The 22,842-nt window shown below is 39.0% G+C and overlaps 1 protein-coding gene and 1 pseudogene across 2 annotated transcripts; one reads left to right on the forward strand and one right to left on the reverse strand.

The window, feature by feature from the left end:
* The first annotated feature begins 1,274 nt into the window (after positions 1-1,274).
* Positions 1,275-8,032, forward strand: LOC118240816 (vitellogenin-like). The gene is made up of 26 exons (XM_081708226.1): positions 1,275-1,314; positions 1,431-1,451; positions 1,555-1,706; positions 1,823-2,074; positions 2,163-2,324; positions 2,428-2,576; positions 2,670-2,820; positions 2,956-3,113; positions 3,191-3,356; positions 3,449-3,574; positions 3,804-4,022; positions 4,104-4,321; positions 4,411-4,508; positions 4,617-4,741; positions 4,835-4,933; positions 5,039-5,167; positions 5,289-5,475; positions 5,563-5,659; positions 5,749-5,934; positions 6,064-6,320; positions 6,409-6,683; positions 6,912-6,956; positions 7,067-7,120; positions 7,231-7,434; positions 7,532-7,683; positions 7,779-8,032. The coding sequence occupies exons 1-26, from the start codon at positions 1,275-1,277 to the stop codon at positions 7,960-7,962; spliced, it is 3,906 nt and encodes a 1,301-aa protein (XP_081564352.1). The 3' UTR covers positions 7,963-8,032.
* Positions 8,033-14,408: 6,376 nt separating this feature from the next.
* LOC113586104 (vitellogenin-like) lies at positions 14,409-21,346 on the reverse strand (annotated as a pseudogene). Its single transcript, XR_014120044.1, has 26 exons — positions 21,307-21,346; positions 21,170-21,190; positions 20,915-21,066; positions 20,547-20,798; positions 20,297-20,458; positions 20,045-20,193; positions 19,508-19,951; positions 19,265-19,430; positions 19,047-19,172; positions 18,599-18,817; positions 18,300-18,517; positions 18,113-18,210; positions 17,880-18,004; positions 17,688-17,786; positions 17,454-17,582; positions 17,146-17,332; positions 16,962-17,058; positions 16,687-16,872; positions 16,301-16,557; positions 15,902-16,212; positions 15,629-15,673; positions 15,465-15,518; positions 15,151-15,354; positions 14,902-15,053; positions 14,668-14,806; positions 14,409-14,583 (listed from the first exon to the last, which is right to left on the reverse strand). The product of XR_014120044.1 is annotated as a vitellogenin-like (transcript).
* Between the last annotated feature and the right edge of the window lie 1,496 nt (positions 21,347-22,842).

A 22,842-nucleotide genomic window follows, 5' to 3' on the forward strand; every position in this document is an offset into this window, starting at 1 on the left:
TTATATGTCAAATAAAACATCTGTTTCATCGTGCCTCGTCCCCACATCCTGCCTCTCCTCGTGACGTCACAAAAATAGTTATGAAATGGACTGGATCTGATAGAAATCAGTAGACTGTTCCAAAGTCATGGCACTAGAAGCAAATAAATAAATTATTAAATAAATTATTAAATAAATAGTCCCCTATTTATTTAAGACTTTAGTTGTTAAGGAATAATATTCAAAAGCAAATTATATGAAAAACTGAGATGCTTAGAGGTAGAATGAATAAAAATGAGGTCTGAAATAAGATACAACATCAATCCATGTTGTAATTTACATAAAACAATTAAGAGATGGTCTCTTTCTGTTACAAGTAAATGTAAATATGCAACCAGATCTCGATGACACTGCTGCCACTATGGCAATGTGGTTGCGTTCATAAGGAAAATGTCTGCAGCATTTTTGTATTCAGTGGCATGTGTCAGTCTCCATTGCTCTTATTGAAGTACTGCATGTATTTGACATGGACAGGTTATCCAGATTTCTTGCATAAGCTTTGGCATACCAACACACTTTTAAAATTTTCTTCCTCATTTTAAAAATAATGTTGAAATCCAAAACTGTAAAGTAGCAAATAATAAGTTGTGCATTGACCAAATGCGTTAAATGAAATCTGTTTAATATTGATTACAGCTTTTAACAATGTTGCCATTGTCTCATCCAGCTTCATGACATAACCAGCTTTTCTAGCAGTAAAATTTCACATATATAGTTAGCACATCTTAGAAATGTTTGTTTGGACAGTTGTTACCAGGGTAATACCTGACAACAACAACAAAAAAGGAGTAAAGCAACTCAATCAAAAAAGCAGTTTTTGATTTTTAAACTCACCAAATATGTATCAGATGAAATGCATTTATTTATTTGTTTATTTATTTTAGGGCTTCATTTATTCTTTCATCTTGTAAGAGATATTTAATACTTTATTCATGAGATCACTAAAATATATTTTTTAAATATTGATTAAAGTTATATGAAACAACAAAATAAAACTTTAAAATTTACTTTACATGTGGTCATTGCTCTTAACATGTCCTGAGGCCAGGGGAACCTGACCTTAAAATGACTGATTTGTTTAAGACAAATTTTGTGGAAGTTAAACAAGAATGAATCTTTGCCATCACAATTTGAATTTATGAGCTAATAATTAATTTTAAACTCACTGTTTAGTCATCACAACTACTAGTATAAAAAGGTACCATCTTTTAGGCTTCATCACTGGATAACCAGCCATGAGAGCTGTTGTTCTTGCCTTGACTCTGGCCCTTGTGGGTAAGTTATTATCAGATAATGGTTTAATTTCCTCAAAAACATGGAATGAATTGAATTAATGCCTTGAACATTTTTGTAAAATGGCTATTTACCTGTTCTTTTCTTATTTCATTTAGCAAGTCAGCAGATTAACCTCGGTAAGTTATTTTTAAGAAGAGCTAATTATACCTTAGACACACTCATAAATGTTGAATTCATTATGTATTTAGGGTATTTCAAAGTTGTAATGTCTTTCATAAGTTCCAGAGTTTGCTCCCGGTAAGACCTTTGTGTACAAGTATGACGGTCGGGTCTTGGGCGGTCTGCCTCAGGAGGGTCTGGCCAAGGCTGGTGTAAAAATCAGCAGCAAAGTTCTCATCAGTTCTACGTCTCAGAATACCTTCCTCCTGAAGGTAAAATGATTTGTCATTGCATGAAATATGAACTGTTGCTATGTAATCAAGACACATATGGCTAATTTGTGCGTTTAAGAAACTCTAACCAAGGTTTGTGATCATTTTGCACTCAGCTCTTGGAACCCCAACTCTTTGAGTATGCTGGTGTCTGGCCCCAGGATTCTTTCATTCCTGCCACTAAACTTACCTCAGCATTGAAGACTCAGCTTGTGACTCCCATCAAATTCGAATACTCTAATGGTGTGGTTGGTAAAGTATTTGCCCCTGCTAGAGTTTCCTCTACTGTTCTGAACCTGCACAGAGGCATCCTCAACATCTTTCAGCTCAACCTGAAGCAGACCCAGAATGTCTATGAGCTGCATGAGGTAAGAGAATAAATGTATTTTAATATCAGTTGATGGTTCTGTCATATTCTGATTTATCACCTTAGCTCAAAACATTTCATTTTCTAAGGATGGAACTCAGGGTGTCTGCAAAACCCATTATACGATCAGGGAACAATTCAAACCCCAACAAATTGCCGTGACAAAGTCCAAAGATTTGACCGATTGCCATGAAAGGGTCATCAAAGACATCGGTTTGGCTTATACTGAGAAGTGTGTTGAATGCCAACAGGTGAGCTCATACTTTATCAATGAGTTCAAAAGTCGCATTTAAAAGTGTGATTTAGCACATGTAAAATGTACACCTTCTAGAAGTCATTCTGTTCTCACCACAGAGACTTAAGAGTCTAACTGGAACTGCAACCTACAAGTACATCATGAAGCCCATTGATGATCATGCTCTGGTCTCTGAGGCTACAGTTGAAGAGGTCCATGAATTCTCAGCATTCAATACATTCAATGGAGCAGCCCAAATGAGAGCCAAGTATGATCTATCTGTTCATGTTTCATATCCTGTCACAACCTTCAGGAAATTTCATGGTATGAAAAAAATCTGAAAGGTTATTTCTCACAACAGCCAAACTTTGAGGTTGCTGGAGGTGCAGAACAAGCCCACTGCTCCTAGCAATGATCAGTACTCAGCCCGTGGATCCCTACGTTATGAGTTTGGCTCTGAGATTCTTCAAACCCCCATTCAGCTTCTGAAGATCAGCAATGCACAGGCCCAGGTATCATTGTTCATGTACATTAACCTACATGTATAAGATGTTTTCATATATTCATCTGAAAGAAACAACTTGTTCTCTTACAAGTGTCATTGTTTTTCTATCAAACGTTGAGGCATTTCCTTTTCTCTATTTCAGATTGTGGAGGTATTGCAGCATCTGGTTGAACACAATGTAGCTAAGGTCCATGAGGATGCTCCTCTGAAGTATGTTCAGCTTGTGCAGCTCATGCGTTTTGCAACCTTGGAGAATATTGAAGCCATTTGGGCTCAGTACAAGGCCAAACCTGCTCGCAGGTAAAATTCTTAGGAATACTTTAATGAAATAAAAGTGCAGCGTGATTTGGCCTTTTCTAAAATCCTTCTTCTGGTAGACGATGGATTCTGGATGCGCTGGCTTTTATGGGTACACCAGTGGCTTTGAAGTTCATCAATGAGAAGTTCCAAGATGATGAGCTTACCAAGCCAGAACTCATCCAAGCCCTTCCGGTCACTTTGCACATGGTCACTGCTAATCCCGACACTATCCGTATGACTGCTGTGAGTAGCTATTTTTAGCGTTATAGTAAATGTAGTTCAGCAGACACTTAGAGATCTTATAAAACCTTATAACCTTCCACTCTGTTTAATAGCGCCAGGCATTGAACCCAAAACTCAAGTCAATTCCATTGCTGCGTGAGATGGTCATGCTGGGCTATGGTTCCATGATAGCCAGATACTGTGCTGGAGTTCCTTCCTGTCCTGCTGATCTTATGAAGGTAAAACCTCTGATCTTTCCATTATGTCTATAAATCATCATATCTAGATTCAACTACTTTTCTTAATAGGCATATATATCAAATATAACTATGTCTAATTTATAAAGTTGCTCAGAGATTAAGAGAAGAAAGATTTATACTGTTAAGTATGATGAATTTCAGTGCTCCTTAATTGTAATGAATGTGGACTCAAAGCTAATACATTTCATCTCTCAAATGTTTTCCTCAGCCTATCCATGACATTGTTGCTGGGGCTATTTCCAGAGCTGATATTCGTGAAATCACCCTGGCACTGAAGGTTCTTGGCAATGCAGGCCACCCTTCTAGCCTTAAACCCATCATGAAACTCCTCCCTGGATTTGGAACCGCAGCTGCAAATGTTCCCATGAGAGTCCAAGTTGATGCCGTCTTGGCCCTTAGGAGAATTGCCAAGAGAGAACCAAACATGGTATCCATCACATGATGATAGAACACAAAATGCATTTTAGCTCATTTTGATCATGGAACTAAATCTTTTGCTCTTTTATAGGTTCAGTCAGTGGCACTGCAACTCTTTATGGATAAAACTCTTCATCCTGAACTGCGCATGGTTGCCTGCATTTTGCTCTTTGAGACCAAGCCTTCAGTGGCTCTTATGTCCACTCTTGCTGGTGCTTTGGAGAAGGAGCCCAGCATGCAAGTGACCAGCTTTACATACTCTCACATCAAGTCTCTGACCAGAAGCATGGCCCCCGATTTCATCAATGTGTAAGAATGTCTTACTTTTCAAAATATTACTTAGTTATACTGTTGAGCTGCAAACCGCAACCCAGAAGTGACTACTTTGAATCTTACAGGGCTGCAGCAGCTAATGTTGCCATCAGAATCTTGAATCCCAAACTCAATAGACTGAGCTTCCGTTTCAGCAGAGCCTTCCGCTATGACCTTTATTTGTGTAAGTGTTAAAGAGCTTTGCTATTTTACTAAAAGAAATTGTACATCTCACTCAAAAAAATGTAAATGGTTTTATTACTGAACAATACATTTTTTGTTGCATTCAAAGCTCCTTTTCTGGTTGGTGCTGCTGGTAGTGCTTTCATCATCAATGATGGTGCCCACATCTTGCCTAGAGCCATTGTGGCAAAAGCACGTGCCTACCTGGCTGGAGCTGCATCTGATGTTCTTGAGGTAGGAGGTGCCCTGTTTGAGGATGTCAGTGAACTCATGTAAATCAGGCAGTTTGTTTCTACAACTGGGATTGCCATTTGTTATTTGAACCAGGTTGGTGTGAGAACTGAGGGACTCCAGCAAGTGCTAATGAAAATTCAAGCTGGTGACGAGAATGTTGATTGGATGACCAAGATAAAGCGAATCATGAAGGCAAGAAGCTACCATTAACACTGAATTCACTTTATTTTAATAGTTTCATCTTGATCTAATTTATCAAATATTTATACTTCCTCTTTTATTCCTTACAAACTGAAGAACTGGAAGAGCTTGTTGCCAACAAATCTGCCATTGGCCTCCATGTACATGAAACTGTTTGGACAGGAAATCGCTTTTGCCAAAATTGACAAAGCCTTAATTGAAAGTGTCATTGAACAAGCAGCACAGGTATTTAATTAAGAAACTTCTTTGTTACAAAAGTTTTTGATTGCCTTTATTAATGAAATATAAAGAAATGAATAAATTATTACATGTAAAATCTAATCTTATAATCATTCACTATTTGGAGGTTGCTACAGGGCCACGTGCACAAGAAATTGTGAAGGATATTGTTAGTGCAATGCAGACTGGGATTGATCGCCAATATTCCAAGTCTCTGCTGCCAGCTGAGGTGCGTCGCATCCTCCCCACTGCTGTTGGTCTGCCGATGGAGCTCAGTCATTACGCTGCTGCTGTTGCTGTTGCATCTATCAATAGTAGGTTTTCACCTCAATGTAACATCCCAGCTTTAAAAATGTGAATTTTAGAAATGTTTGACCAAGTTATTACCTTGATCCTTTTAGTTCATACAACCATCACACCTCCTCTACATGAAGAGACCATCACTCTTGATCAGTTATTGAAGACTAATCTTCAGTTGCGTGCTGAAACCAGACCAAGGTAGACTACCACAGACACCTTTCAAATGACTGAATCAGAAAACAAGCCAGTGAAACTGCATAAACATGTTCCTGTTGTTTGTCTTTCAGTGTTGCAATGCAGACATTTACTCTAATTGGAGTGAACACTGCCGTCATTCAGGCTGCTGCAATGGCCAAAGGAAAGCTCCATATAACTGTGCCAGGAAAACTGATTGTAAGAGCTGACCTTCCGAAACGCAATTTTAAGGTGGAGGTTTTGCCTGTTGCAGTTCCTGATCATGTTGCAACCATTAGGTAATTGAAAGATGCCTTTATTTCTAAGAAAATGTAAAACATTTAATAAAAAGGCCAAAACTGATATTACGAACCTAAAGATGTTGCATATCGTGAGCCTTGATTTTTCGCTGCATTCTGCGCCAACAGGTTTGAGACTGTGGCTGTGGCCAGGAACATTGAGGACCTCCCAGCACAGAGGGTGGTATCTCTGGCACCTCCAGTGCCCTCTGATGCTCCGCCCAGTTGGATCCCTGCTTTAATTCAAATGTCGATGTGTGATGTTGTCCCCTACATTCGCATGAAGGCATGCCTAGACATTTCCTCTCGCAATGCAGGGTTTATTGACAGCGATCTTATTTACTATATTGTTGGACAGCACACAGCTCGTATTTCAGTGGCAAGAGGTAATTATTGAAGCCAAACTATGAATAATAGTTGTTCTAATGTATTACCATTATTAATACGGGAAACATACTCTCACATACACTTTAGTTGATGGTCCTGCCCTTCAAAGACTGGAGCTTGAGGTACAACTTGGTCCTGAGGCAGCTGAAAAGCTCAGTAAAGGAATCAGTCTTGTTGAAGCTGAAAACTCAGAAGAAACTGCCATCCTGCTGAAGCTGAGGGACATACTGAAAGCTGGAATGAAAAACATCCAGACCAATTCATTGAGACCCTCTTCCTCAATTAGCAGCAATTCCAGCAGTTCCAGCAGTTCCAGCAGTTCCAGCAGTTCCAGTAGTTCATCCAGTGCTCAGACATCTGATGTAAGTCTTTAGTGTATGGCTATTGTTAAGTAGTACTCATGATTACCCATTACATTATATGACAAGAATAAATCTGTTAGCAGTTATGGGTGGTGTGCAACTCACTGTTTTTAGGATGTATATAGTTTTAAACACCAAAACGTATTGACCTGTGTTGCCTTCCAGTGCTTTTTTATTTTTGCACCTCCTCAAACACAATCTCATGAGTCATTCATTGTTTCTTCCTAGGCTACTTCTATAAATGAACCCTTCCAGAAATTCCATAAGGATAAGGTAGATCCAAAAAAAATCTCTTCAGCTTTATTTTAATTTTGTGTGTTTATATGCATTATCTTTTCCTGCATTAAAAATAAAAAATAATGAGGTTTCTACTTTTATTGCAGTACTTGGCCTTACAGGGAGTGTCAGGTACCAGCAGCTCTAGCTTTGAGAGACAGGTACAGCAAATATTTAGTTGTGAATTTAAATATGATAAGCACAATACATTTTTTTTGCTTAACATCCAGAGGACTATTGGAAGAAGTAAAGTGCCTCTTTACATTTTTAGGCTAAATTCCTTGGAGATGCTCTTCCACCTGCCATTGCCATCATTGCTCGTGCTGTTAGAACTGACCGTGTACTGGGATATCAGCTTGCTGCTTACGTGGACAAGTCCACTTCAAGAGTACAGATTGTGCTTTCCTCCATTGTAAAAAATTACCAATGGAAGATCTGTGCTGATGGTGTTCTGCCAAGCAAGCATAAAATTGCTGTAAGCCTGGCTCTCTGTAGCAGCTTTCTAAGAGAACACACAGAATATTAAAAATGTAAATATATGACTTGCATTGAGCATATCTCTTTCTTATTAGGCCAAGCTTGCATGGGGTAAAGATTGTCAGGAATATTCTGCATGTGCCAAAGTTGAGACCGGTCTGCAGCAGTCAAAACTTGCTGCCCGTTTGAAGCTGAAGTGGGATAGACTCCCAGAAGTCCTAAACATTTTGACCATCTACACCAAGAGGTACACTCAACAAGATCAAAACAACAAATGTTTTGCACTCTGCCAAACTGATTCATACTTATTGCTTGATTTACTCTTTGATTTTCTTACATCAGGGCATCAGATTACATTTTAATGGTAGCTCCTTTGGTCGGAATTTCTGCTGAGAAAGCCAATAACAAGGGCAAAGAGATTGCCTTAACTGTGGTTCTATCAGATCAGGACTCCCTGAACATTATTCTCAAGTGTCCAAAGGTGAGAAACATTTTTGTCATGGCTTTGCACAACTCAATATTTTAATACTTTAACATTTTTAATGTTGTTCATCCTTAATTGTAGATGACGCTGTCAAGGAAAGATGTGCCTCTTCTTATTTCCTTGCCCATTGGAAATGATAGAAATGTTGCAGTATAAGGAATTTAGATATTTGTGTCATTATTGAAAAATGTTCAAGTCCTGAAACTGACTCTCCAGAATGTAACAAAGTAAATAATTATGTAAAAAATAAATATACAGCATTCAAAAAGAAAACAATATCTCTTGTGTATTGTCTATTGTCTATTGTCTAGCAATTTCTAAATTTTAACCACACAAAATCCTATAAAAGTACAATTACATACCCCATTGTTGTTCCCTAAAAAAGGAACAAAGAAAACAACAAAAACAAAACCCCACACACTGCATACTCACAGACTCTGGCCCTAAAATAGTCTATAAAATCATAAAGTAAGATTAAACACCTCCATTAAATATTAATAGAATCATTCTAATATATTAAAAAAGTAAAATAATAAGTGTTTTAAAAAAACTGTAACTATGAAAAGTAACTCCGGCTAGATATTGTACTAATACCAGAAACCTCATTTTGATGAATTGTTTTCACAAAACTATATTACATTAACCATTGCCCAATACTTCACATACCTAGAAACAATTAATACAACACTTGATAAAAAGGGACCCTAATGCTAAGATCTCAATCTGATAAAACTAAACACAAGCTAAGAGAATATTCCTACGTGGAAAAAGAAAAAAAAAAACCCACTGGCTATACACTTTGATGCGCAAACACTGTATCAGGCATCCATCCTGGAAATTCACCAGTTTATGGGTTAATACTTGTACACAAGGTATATTTGCTATGAAGGCATGTGGCCTGCCACAGCCCCCTAGTCACCAAGCACACGCACAGTTAAAGTGTATAAACAATAACAAATATCTCCATCTTTCCTCTGCATTCCCTTGGAGGACTTTCAGGAGAACTTTCTTCCTTTTGCTTTGCCTCTGAAGGTTGCTTTTAATTACTAACATATATTTACTGATGGATTTTTGTAAACTTACCTCTAGTCACACCAGCAACAACAGAAATCACTTTTCAGTTGATTGGGCTAGCAGACACAACATTGTACAACCATAAAAATCTTGTTTAACCACATGGAAAATTAGCCAGCTATGAACTACATGACTAACTTTTTCACCATGGTTTTACACCACTAATTTAGGCTCACAAACAGGACAATATACTTCGACTGGTGTTTAGTAACACAGAAAACAGACAATCCTTTAATATGTATACATGTCTACTTTTTATCTGAGGTAAATCATAGGCACTTACATAACAAATTGCAATACCATACATTCTGCCTTGTTCATGTCAGAATGGAGACAGCACTTGTGTATGCCGCTCTTAAAGGGACACCACACCTAATAATGCCAACATCTGCCACCACACCCTATCCATCACCTGGCTACATGTAGTATCCAATATGCTGATCCAATATGAAGGTCTTTTGAAGGTATTTGTTTCTCCTGCAGCTAGCATCTAATTGATGATAACCAAATAGTAATACAGAAGTTAAAAAAAAAAAATTTAAAAATACATTCATGAGTCAAGCAAATCTCTGGAATTACTGATTTCCTATGTGCCGTAACTCAAGAAACAGAAGTTATTACCACATACCGTGATGGCATACAGAGTAACATGCAAATGCCAGGCATACATGACAGTATAGCATATTCCCTGATGAAAACAAAATACAGTCACGTAGTATAACACACCAAGCAGTACAGAATACTTTTTTTTAACAAGGTCCCAACAGGACCCAAATAACCAAACACTTTTTTTCCCCTTTGAACAAGGCTCCAACAGCACCCAAATAACCAATCACAGTAGTGCAGTGGCATGCAACAAATCCCAGCAGTCTATGAAAGTAACCCACTCAGAAGCCTAGTCTTTGAGAGTGATAGTCCATTTTGTTTCCGACCAACTGGTGGTGATCCTAGGTATGTGACTAGGCCTTAGTGAGTAGTGTGTTCCTGTGTGTTCCCTGTCGCAGTTGGCCTTGTCAGTATCCTGAGCTCCGAAGTCAATGTCAGGGTCAGCACAAGTCTGAGGTGTTTGCCAGTCATCATGAGCGTCCACATTGTTTGCATTCATGCCAGCAGATAGGTCCTCTGTCCCCGCGGACAGCTCACGCACTACTGATGAACATTGGTTATCTCCAGGTGGGGTGGTTAACTCCCATGTGTGGAGTGGTTGCATATTGACCACATGAAAAACAACTGCGTCCTCACCCGTATCCTCCCTTGACAATCTGAAATTCACATCTGATAGCCTTTGTAAGATGCGGTAGAGCCAGCATATATAGGGGCTAACTTAACTGTGAAATTTGCGAGTGCATCAGATTTGGGGTTGGTTTTTACTTTGACTAAGTCACCCTCATTGTAGGACACATAACGATGTCTTTGGTCTTAATAATGTTTCCGCCTAATATGACTGCTGTCACGTGTTGCCCGAGCGTGTTCATGTGCCTCCTGGATTGACGTCTTAAAGTCTTTGGGTAGGGAACGGCAGGCTCGTCTGGACCAATAGACGAAGGTTGTGTGATCAGGTCGAGTGGAGTGTCAAGTTCACGACCGTACAACATCACTGAAGGGCTTATCCTGTGCTTTCATCTGGTGCAGTGTGCAGCGCAAAGCAGATCTGGGTTATGAACCTGTCCCAAGAAGTGTGCTTGTCACCCACATACGAGCTGATTGCAGTCTTCAAAGTGCAGTTGACACACTCTGTAGCATTAGTTTGTGGGTGGTATGCAGTAGTCAGCCTGTGCTCGGTCCCAAGTGCAGACATGACATGTTCAAAGAAGCCACTCACGAATGGAGATCCCCTGTCAGAAATAAAGTAGGTAGGGGCGCCATGACGCGCAAACACTTCGCTCAGGAATTTGTTGGCAGCGACCTGAGCAGTAGCTTCTCTCATGGCAGACACTTCCACCCACTTTGAAAAGTAATCAACAAACACAATAATATATGCATTCCCACTAGATGTGCGAGGTAGTAGGCCCACAAAATCCACTCCAGAGTACTGCCATGGTTTTTTTTGGCCGTATGGGAATCATAAGGCCAAGGGGCTTCTTCTGACTAGGTTTTATGAGCTGACACACTGTGCAGGAAGAAACGTATTGCTTGACATCCATAGGTAATTTTGGCCAGAAAAATCTGAGCCACAACTGGGCTAATGTTTTAGTGACTCCTAAGTGACCGGCCGTTGGGTGATCATGATAGTACTTCAGCAGAGCATTTCTCAAAGACAAGGGGGCAAACAACTTTAGTTGTTTCATGGGGTGGATCGCACAAGATGCTTTTGGGTCAGTATAGTAGAGCAGACCATCCTGGACAGAGTATTTTGTGGTATTGACCCCTATGCACTGACTTTCAGGTGGGTTCTCAAGGTCTCTTAGTAGCTTGCCAGTTACAGGGTCAGCCAGCTGTAGTTGTCGCAGATGCTCACGATCTGTAGAAATGACAGGAGGCAGGGCACGGAGATCCAGACTGCCAATAATCACAAAATCGGGTAGAATGTCCATTACTGCCCCATCACCAGGCAATGGATTATGAGACAGAGCATCAGACACTTTGTTCTTTGTCCCAGGCTTGTAGATTACATTTAAGTCAAAGTCCTGGAGTCGTAGTGACCACCTAGCAAGTCTACCTGATGGGTTGGGCCATGACATCAACCAGTGCCCAGATGACAGCCAAACATTCCTTTTCAGGGGTAGAGTATGGTTTCTCAGTCTTGCGTAGAGCATGGCTAGCGTATGCAAGTGCCACATCCAAACCATTCCTGTCTTTCTGCATTAGAGCTGTGCCAAGGCCTGCATCAGAAGCGTCCATGTGAATGAAGAAGGGGCGGCCAAAATCAGGGAACATTAAAACAGGTGCTGACAGCCTTTCAAGAAGTCCATCACAGCTTCACATTTTTCGTCCCAGATCAACTCAGAGGCTCAGCACGACATGTGTAGTCTTTAATGAAGCGACAATAGTAACTTGTAAGACCCAGGAATTGCCTCACATGTCTCACCATGTTTGGAGTTTTAAAGTCAGCTTTCACTTTGTCTAGGTCTGGTAGAATTCCTGATGGGGTAACATGGTATGCAAGGAAAGTGAGCTCTTTTAGGCAGAACTGACACGTCATCAGTTTTAAAGAGAGACCCGCTAATTCAAGTCTGGACAGCACTTCTCACAGGTCGGTCAGGTGTTATTCGAATGCCGGTGAGGCAACAATGACGTCATCCAAGTAAACTGCGCAGCACTTGTATACAAGTCCAACCTTGTTCATTAGCCTCTGGAACGTTGCAGGAGCGCTACAGAGGCTGAATGGGAGAACCCGAAAGTGGAATAGACCACAGTGCTAGATAAAAGCCGTCTTAAGCCTAGACTCCTCCTCTACCGAGACTTGCCAGTAACTGCAGGCTAGATCTAGCGTGGTAAGGGGACAGTACACAAATTACTGACCATTACAATGTAGCATTCATTTCCACTACAATCTCTACCATACTGAAATGTAATCAATTAGTTATGAGTAATAAAAATTGTTATATAGTAAATAGTTATGGTAGTTTGGCATAACAAACTATTACATGTTGATGATATGATCAATATGATTCTATTGCAGGCATTATTAAGTACTAAACATGTAAGTAATGATGAGCGGTACGGAGGCGGACGGATGTACGGAGAAGAGCGAGATTTATTAGGGGCAAATCCAGAGTTGTAGTTTTTGGAGTAGTCCAGGGTCATAGAACCAATATGGAGATAACGGGGATACATGATGAACCAAAAACACAAGTATATGAAGGCAAACAGAGGAAGCAGGCTACAACAAAAAGTAGGAAATAACACACGGGCTAACAAACGCAGGCTTTGAAAAACAGACAGGCTTTCTAAGCCATCCAAACACATAAACGCAATGAACAGCAAAAACACAGCGTATCAGACAGGGTTTAAATACATGAACTTTACATGGTAGAAACGAGGGACAGACGTGAGCAATCAAACGAGGGCCAGAGAAAACGAAACTACGGCATGGAACTAAAATACACACTACAGGGAAAACATGGAACATAGAAGCTGGGAGGGACTAACTGTGACATTGTTAAATATGTCAAACTACCATAACTAACTAACTATTTACTATAACAATTATTATCACTCATTACTAACTGATTACATTTCAGTATGGTAGAGCTTGTGGTGGAAATGAAGGAAAAATCCACGTAGGAAATCAGTAATTACAGAGGTTTGCTTTACTCATGAATGTATTTTTTTTTTTTACTTCTGTATTACTATTTGGTTATTATCAATTAGATGCTAGCTGCAGGAGAAACAAATAAATTCAGAAGACCTTCATGTTGGATCAACATACACATCAGCTAGCATAACTGAAAGAAACATCACGATATTGGATACTACATGTAGCCAGGTGATGGATAGGGTGTGGTGGCAGATGTTGGCATAATGAGGTGTGGTGTTCCTTTAAGAGCGGCATTCACAAGTGCTGTCTCCATTCTGCCTGGCATGAGCAAGGCAGAATGTAAAGTACTGCAAATTCGCTTGAAAGTCCTCCAAGGGAATGTGGAGGAAAGATGGAGATATTTGTTATACACTTTGTTTATACACTTTAACTGTGCGTGTGCTTGGTGACTAGGGGGCTGTGGCAGGCCACATGCCTTCATAGCAAATATACCTTGTGTACAAGTATTAACCCATAAACTGGTGAATTTCCAGGATGGATGCCTGATACAGTGTTTGCGCATCAAAGTGTATAGCCAGTGGGGTTTTTTTTTCTTTTTCCACGTAGGAATATTCTCTTAGCTTGTGTTTAGTTTTATCAGATTGAGATCTTAGCATTAGGGTCCCTTTTTATCAAGTGTTGTATTAATTGTTTCTAGGTATGTGAAGTATTGGGCAATGGTTAATGTAATATAGTTTTGTTAAAACAATTCATCCAAATGAGGATTGTGGTATAAGTGCAATATCTAGCCGGAGTTACTTTTCGTGGTTACATTTTTTAAAACACTTCTTATTATTTTACAATTTTTTATTAGAATGATTCTATGAAAATGAAAGCTTTAATGGAGGTGTTTAATCTCACGTTGTGATTATATATACTGTTGTAGAGTCTGTGAGTATGCAGTGTGTGGGGTTTTGTTGCTGTTGCTGTTGTTGGTGTGGTAGTTGTTTGTTCCTTTTTTAGGGAACAACAATGGGGTATGTAATTGTAGTTTTATAGGGTTTTGTGTGGATACAATTTAGGAATTGCTAGAGATTATTTTATTATTAGAAAGCCACATATTGAAGGCTGTACTGTCAGGCCAAGAGTCCTGATCAGCACAATATTTTTAAAGCAAAATTGTGACAAAAACTACATAGACAATACACAAGAGATATTGTTTTCTTTTTGGATGCTGCATATTTATTTTACATAATTATTTACTTTGTTACATTCTGAAGAGTCACTTTCAGGACTTGAACATTTTTCAATAATCGCACAAATATGTAAATTCCTTATACTGCAACACTTCGATCATTTCCAATGGGCAAGGAAATAAGAAGAGGCACATCTTTCCTTGACAGCGTCATCTACAATTAAGGATGAACAACATTAAAAATGTTAAAGTATTAAAATATTGAGTTGTGCAAAGCCATGACAAAAATGTTTCTCACCTTTGGACACTTGAGAATAATGTTCAGGGAGTCCTGATCTGATAGAACCACAGTTAAGGCAATCTCTTTGCCCTTGTTATTGGCTTTCTCAGCAGAAATTCCGACCAAAGGAGCTACCATTAAAATGTAATCTGATGCCCTGATGTAAGAAAATCAAAGAGTAAATCAAGCAATAAGTATGAATCAGTTTGGCAGAGTGCAAAACATTTGTTGTTTTGATCTTGTTGAGTGTACCTCTTGGTGTAGATGGTCAAAATGTTTAGGACTTCTGGGAGTCTATCCCACTTCAGCTTCAAACGGGCAGCAAGTTTTGACTGCTGCAGACCGGTCTCAACTTTGGCACATGCAGAATATTCCTGACAATCTTTACCCCATGCAAGCTTGGCCTAATAAGAAAGAGATATGCTCAATGCAAGTCATATATTTACATTTTTAATATTCTGTGTGTTCTCTTAGAAAGCTGCTACAGAGAGCCAGGCTTACAGCAATTTTATGCTTGCTTGGCAGAACACCATCAGCACAGATCTTCCATTGGTAATTTTTTACAATGGAGGAAAGCACAATCTGTACTCTTGAAGTGGACTTGTCCACGTAAGCAGCAAGCTGATATCCCAGTACACGGTCAGTTCTAACAGCACGAGCAATGATGGCAATGGCAGGTGGAAGAGCATCTCCAAGGAATTTAGCCTAAAAATGTAAAGAGGCACTTTACTTCTTCCAATAGTCCTCTGGATGTTAAGCAAAAAAAATGTATTGTGCTTATCATATTTAAATTCACAACTAAATATTTGCTGTACCTGTCTCTCAAAGCTAGAGCTGCTGGTACCTGACACTCCCTGTAAGGCCAAGTACTGCAATAAAAGTAGAAACCTCATTATTTTTTATTTTTAATGCAGGAAAAGATAATGCATATAAACACACAAAATTAAAATAAAGCTGAAGAGATTTTTTTTGGATCTACCTTATCCTTATGGAATTTCTGGAAGGGTTCATTTATAGAAGTAGCCTAGGAAGAAACAATGAATGACTCATGAGATTGTGTTTGAGGAGGTGCAAAAATAAAAAAGCACTGGAAGGCAACACAGGTCAATACGTTTTGGTGTTTAAAACTATATACATCCTAAAAACAGTGAGTTGCACACCACCCATAACTGCTAACAGATTTATTCTTGTCATATAATGTAATGGGTAATCATGAGTACTACTTAACAATAGCCATACACTAAAGACTTACATCAGATGTCTGAGCACTGGATGAACTACTGGAACTGCTGGAACTGCTGGAACTGCTGGAACTGCTGGAACTGCTGGAATTACTAGAACTACTGGAACTGCTGGAATTGCTGCTGATTGAGGAAGAGGGTCTCATTGAATTGGACTGGATGGTCTTCATTCCAGCCTTGAGTATGTCCCTCAGCTTCAACAGGATGGCAGTTTCTTCTGAGTATTCAGCTTCAACAAGACTGATTCCTTTACTGAGCTTTTCAGCTGCCTCAGGACCAAGTTGTACCTCAAGCTCCAGTCTTTGAAGGGCAGGACCATCAACTAAAGTGTATGTGAGAGTATATTTCCCATATTCATATTGGTAATACATTAGAACAACTATTATTCATAGTTTGGCCTCAATAATTACCTCTTGCCACTGAAATACGAGCTGTGTGCTGTCCAACAATATAGTAAATAAGATCGCTGTCAATAAACCCTGCATTGCGAGAGGAAATGTCTAGGCATGCCTTCATGCGAATGTAGGGGACAACATCACACATCGACATTTGAATTAAAGCAGGGATCCAACTGGGCGGAGCATCAGAGGGCACTGGAGGTGCCAGAGATACCACCCTCTGTGCTGGGAGGTCCTCAATGTTCCTGGCCACAGCCACAGTCTCAAACCTGTTGGCGCAGAATGCAGCGAAAAATCAAGGCTCACGATATGCAACATCTTTAGGTTCGTAATATCAGTTTTGGCCTTTTTATTAAATGTTTTACATTTTCTTAGAAATAAAGGCATCTTTCAATTACCTAATGGTTGCAACATGATCAGGAACTGCAACAGGCAAAACCTCCACCTTAAAATTGCGTTTCGGAAGGTCAGCTCTTACAATCAGTTTTCCTGGCACAGTTATATGGAGCTTTCCTTTGGCCATTGCAGCAGCCTGAATGACGGCAGTGTTCACTCCAATTAGAGTAAATGTCTGCATTGCAACACTGAAAGACAAACAACAGGAACATGTTTATGCAGTTTCACTGGCTTGTTTTCTGATTCAGTCATTTGAAAGGTGTCTGTGGTAGTCTACCTTGGTCTGGTTTCAGCACGCAACTGAAGATTAGTCTTCAATAACTGATCAAGAGTGATGGTCTCTTCATGTAGAGGAGGTGTGATGGTTGTATGAACTAAAAGGATCAAGGTAATAACTTGGTCAAACATTTCTAAAATTCACATTTTTAAAGCTGGGATGTTACATTGAGGTGAAAACCTACTATTGATAGATGCAACAGCAACAGCAGCAGCGTAATGACTGAGCTCCATCGGCAGACCAACAGCAGTGGGGAGGATGCGACGCACCTCAGCTGGCAGCAGAGACTTGGAATATTGGCGATCAATCCCAGTCTGCATTGCACTAACAATATCCTTCACAATTTCTTGTGCACGTGGCCCTGTAGCAACCTCCAAATAGTGAATGATTATAAGATTAGATTTTACATGTAATAATTTATTCATTTCTTTATATTTCATTAATAAAGGCAATCAAAAACTTTTGTAACAAAGAAGTTTCTTAATTAAATACCTGTGCTGCTTGTTCAATGACACTTTCAATTAAGGCTTTGTCAATTTTGGCAAAAGCGATTTCCTGTCCAAACAGTTTCATGTACATGGAGGCCAATGGCAGATTTGTTGGCAACAAGCTCTTCCAGTTCTTCAGTTTGTAAGGAATAAAAGAGGAAGTATAAATATTTGATAAATTAGATCAAGATGAAACTATTAAAATAAGGTGAATTCAGTGTTAATGGTAGCTTCTTGCCTTCATGATTCGCTTTATCTTGGTCATCCAATCAACATTCTCGTCACCAGCTTGAATTTTCATTAGCACTTGCTGGAGTCCCTCAGTTCTCACACCAACCTGGTTCAAATAACAAATGGCAATCCCAGTTGTAGAAACAAACTGCCTGATTTACATGAGTTCACTGACATCCTCAAACAGGGCACCTCCTACCTCAAGAACATCAGATGCAGCTCCAGCCAGGTAGGCACGTGCTTTTGCCACAATGGCTCTAGGCAAGATGTGGGCACCATCATTGATGATGAAAGCACTACCAGCAGCACCAACCAGAAAAGGAGCTTTGAATGCAACAAAAAATGTATTGTTCAGTAATAAAACCATTTACATTTTTTTGAGTGAGATGTACAATTTCTTTTAGTAAAATAGCAAAGCTCTTTAACACTTACACAAATAAAGGTCATAGCGGAAGGCTCTGCTGAAACGGAAGCTCAGTCTATTGAGTTTGGGATTCAAGATTCTGATGGCAACATTAGCTGCTGCAGCCCTGTAAGATTCAAAGTAGTCACTTCTGGGTTGCGGTTTGCAGCTCAACAGTATAACTAAGTAATATTTTGAAAAGTAAGACATTCTTACACATTGATGAAATCGGGGGCCATGCTTCTGGTCAGAGACTTGATGTGAGAGTATGTAAAGCTGGTCACTTGCATGCTGGGCTCCTTCTCCAAAGCACCAGCAAGAGTGGACATAAGAGCCACTGAAGGCTTGGTCTCAAAGAGCAAAATGCAGGCAACCATGCGCAGTTCAGGATGAAGAGTTTTATCCAAAAAGAGTTGCAGTGCCACTGACTGAACCTATAAAAGAGCAAAAGATTTAGTTCCATGATCAAAATGAGCTAAAATGCATTTTGTGTTCTATCATCATGTGATGGATACCATGTTTGGTTCTCTCTTGGCAATTCTCCTAAGGGCCAAGACGGCATCAACTTGGACTCTCATGGGAACATTTGCAGCTGCGGTTCCAAATCCAGGGAGGAGTTTCATGATGGGTTTAAGGCTAGAAGGGTGGCCTGCATTGCCAAGAACCTTCAGTGCCAGGGTGATTTCACGAATATCAGCTCTGGAAATAGCCCCAGCAACAATGTCATGGATAGGCTGAGGAAAACATTTGAGAGATGAAATGTATTAGCTTTGAGTCCACATTCATTACAATTAAGGAGCACTGAAATTCATCATACTTAACAGTATAAATCTTTCTTCTCTTAATCTCTGAGCAACTTTATAAATTAGACATAGTTATATTTGATATATATGCCTATTAAGAAAAGTAGTTGAATCTAGATATGATGATTTATAGACATAATGGAAAGATCAGAGGTTTTACCTTCATAAGATCAGCAGGACAGGAAGGAACTCCAGCACAGTATCTGGCTATCATGGAACCATAGCCCAGCATGACCATCTCACGCAGCAATGGAATTGACTTGAGTTTTGGGTTCAATGCCTGGCGCTATTAAACAGAGTGGAAGGTTATAAGGTTTTATAAGATCTCTAAGTGTCTGCTGAACTACATTTACTATAACGCTAAAAATAGCTACTCACAGCAGTCATACGGATAGTGTCGGGATTAGCAGTGACCATGTGCAAAGTGACCGGAAGGGCTTGGATGAGTTCTGGCTTGGTAAGCTCATCATCTTGGAACTTCTCATTGATGAACTTCAAAGCCACTGGTGTACCCATAAAAGCCAGCGCATCCAGAATCCATCGTCTACCAGAAGAAGGATTTTAGAAAAGGCCAAATCACGCTGCACTTTTATTTCATTAAAGTATTCCTAAGAATTTTACCTGCGAGCAGGTTTGGCCTTGTACTGAGCCCAAATGGCTTCAATATTCTCCAAGGTTGCAAAACGCATGAGCTGCACAAGCTGAACATACTTCAGAGGAGCATCCTCATGGACCTTAGCTACATTGTATTCAACCAGATGCTGCAATACCTCCACAATCTGAAATAGAGAAAAGGAAATGCCTCAACGTTTGATAGAAAAACAATGACACTTGTAAGAGAACAAGTTGTTTCTTTCAGATGAATATATGAAAACATCTTATACATGTAGGTTAATGTACATGAACAATGATACCTGGGCCTGTGCATTGCTGATCTTCAGAAGCTGAATGGGGGTTTGAAGAATCTCAGAGCCAAACTCATAACGTAGGGATCCACGGGCTGAGTACTGATCATTGCTAGGAGCAGTGGGCTTGTTCTGCACCTCCAGCAACCTCAAAGTTTGGCTGTTGTGAGAAATAACCTTTCAGATTTTTTTCATACCATGAAATTTCCTGAAGGTTGTGACAGGATATGAAACATGAACAGATAGATCATACTTGGCTCTCATTTGGGCTGCTCCATTGAATGTATTGAATGCTGAGAATTCATGGACCTCTTCAACTGTAGCCTCAGAGACCAGAGCATGATCATCAATGGGCTTCATGATGTACTTGTAGGTTGCAGTTCCAGTTAGACTCTTAAGTCTCTGTGGTGAGAACAGAATGACTTCTAGAAGGTGTACATTTTACATGTGCTAAATCACACTTTTAAATGCGACTTTTGAACTCATTGATAAAGTTTGAGCTCACCTGTTGGCATTCAACACACTTCTCAGTATAAGCCAAACCGATGTCCTTGATGACCCTTTCATGGCAATCGGTCAAATCTTTGGACTTTGTCACAGCAATTTGATGGGGTTTGAATTGTTCCCTGATCATATAATGGGTTTTGCAGACACCCTGAGTTCCATCCTTAGAAAATGAAATGTTTTGAGCCAAGGTGATAAATCAGAATATGACAGAACCATCAACTGATATTAAAATACATTTATTCTCTTACCTCATGCAGCTCATAGACATTCTGGGTCTGCTTCAGGTTGAGCTGAAAGATGTTGAGGATGCCTCTGTGCAGGTTCAGAACAGTAGAGGAAACTCTAGCAGGGGCAAATACTTTACCAACCACACCATTAGAGTATTCGAATTTGATGGGAGTCACAAGCTGAGTCTTCAATGCTGAGGTAAGTTTAGTGGCAGGAATGAAAGAATCCTGGGGCCAGACACCAGCGTACTCAAAGAGTTGGGGTTCCAAGAGCTGAGTGCAAAATGATCACAAACCTTGGTTAGAGTTTCTTAAACGCACAAATTAGCCATATGTGTCTTGATTACATAGCAACAGTTCATATTTCATGCAATGACAAATCATTTTACCTTCAGGAGGAAGGTATTCTGAGACGTAGAACTGATGAGAACTTTGCTGCTGATTTTTACACCAGCCTTGGCCAGACCCTCCTGAGGCAGACCGCCCAAGACCCGACCGTCATACTTGTACACAAAGGTCTTACCGGGAGCAAACTCTGGAACTTTTGAAACACGTTATAACTTTGAAATACCTTAAATACATAATGAATTCAACATTTATGAGTGTGTCTAGGGTATAATTAGCTCTTCTTAAAAATAACTTACCGAGGTTAATCTGCTGACTTGCTAAATGAAGTAAGAAAAGAACAGGTAAATAGCCATTTTATAAAAATGTTCAAAGCATTAATTCAATTCATTCCATGTTTTTGAGGAAATTAAACCATTATCTGATAATAACTTACCCACAAGGGCCAGAGTCAAGGCAAGAACAACAGCTCTCATGGCTGGTTATCCAGTGATGAAGCCTAAAAGAGAGTACCTTTTTATACTAGTAGTTGTGATGACTAAACAGTAAGTTTAAAATTAATTATTAACTCATAAATCCAAATTGTGATGGCAAAGATTCATTCTTGTTTAACTTCCACAAAATTTGTCTTAAACAAATCAATCATTTTAAGGTCAGGTTCCCCTGGCCTCAGGACATGTTAAGAGCAATGACCACATGTAAAGTAAATATTAAAGGTTTATTTTGTTGTTTCATATAACTTTAATCAATATTTTAAAAATATATTTTAGTGATCTCATGAATAAAGTATTAAATATCTCTCACAAGTTGTAAAAAAATAAATGAGACACTAAAATAAGTAAACAAATAAATAAATGCATTTCATTTGATCCATGTCTTTGGAAAAGATATGCTTTTTTTTTGGGTGAGTTGTCATGCATTACTCTGGTAACGAATGTCCAAACAAACATTTATAAGAAGTTCTAAGAATATGTGCAACATTTTACTCTTAGAAAAGCCTTCCAGGTGATTATATCAAGAGCCTGGAAGAGACAATGACAACATTGTTAAAAGTTGTAATCAATATTAAACAGATTTCATTTAACACAATTGGTCAGTGCAGAACTTCATATTTGTTACTTTACAGTTTTCCGATCTCATCATTATTTTTAAAATGATAAAGAAACTTAAAAAAGTGTGTTAGTATGCCCAAAATCTTTACTATTATTTTATATGTTAAGGATATACTATGCAAAGCAGGTGAGAATATTTCACCTGTCTACATTGCTGTTAATAATATCAGCAAATATATATAACTTTAATCAATATTTTTAAAATATATTTTAGTGATCTCATGAATAAAGTATTAAATATCTCTCACACGATGAAAGAATAAATGAATAAATAAATAAACATCTATTTGCTGAGTTTAAAAGTCAAAAATTGCTTTTTTGGGTGAGTTGCTTTACTCCTTTTTTTGTTGTTGTTGTCAGGTGTTACCCTGGTAACGACTGTCCAAACAAACATTTATAAGATGTGCTAACTATATGTGCGAAATTTTACTCCTAGAAAAGCATTCCAGGTGGTCATGTCATGAAGCTGGATGAGACAATGACAACATTGTTAAAAGTTGTAATCAATACTAAACAGATTTCATTTAACACAATTGGTCAATGCACAACTTCATATTTGTTACTTTACAGTTTTGCGATCTCAATATTATTTTTAAAATGATGAAGAAACTTACATATTTAATTACATGCAATTGAAACCAGTATGTATTATTACATTTTTCACTCTAAATCAAGTATTAAAAACTCCCAAGTTATTAAATGCATTTTGAAGAGATAACTGGGCTTATTGCATGGCCTGGGATAATGTGACACTGAACTCATCACTGCTCTGTTCTGTGGACTTTGACTTTAGTGTTTGTCAATTCAAAATTCATGTCCAATTCAAGTATGGATTTTTTAAAAACGTTGCTTGGCCTTTT

The sequence above is a fragment of the Electrophorus electricus genome, chromosome 26 (assembly GCF_041902795.1).
Source record: "Electrophorus electricus isolate QZ-2024a chromosome 26, ASM4190279v1, whole genome shotgun sequence".
NCBI classification, from domain to species: Eukaryota; Metazoa; Chordata; class Actinopteri; order Gymnotiformes; family Gymnotidae; genus Electrophorus; species Electrophorus electricus.

What these genes read in the sequence shown, in the direction of transcription:
- LOC118240816 (XM_081708226.1), top strand. Translation starts at nt 1,275, where the DNA reads ATGAGAGCTGTTGTTCTTGCCTTGACTCTGGCCCTTGTGG. An exon ending in CCGCTATGACCTTTATTTGT is followed by an intron (nt 4,509 to 4,616) that starts GTAAGTGTTAAA and finishes TTGCATTCAAAG; the next exon opens with CTCCTTTTCTGGTTGGTGCT. An exon ending in CTGCATCTGATGTTCTTGAG is followed by an intron (nt 4,742 to 4,834) that starts GTAGGAGGTGCC and finishes TATTTGAACCAG; the next exon opens with GTTGGTGTGAGAACTGAGGG.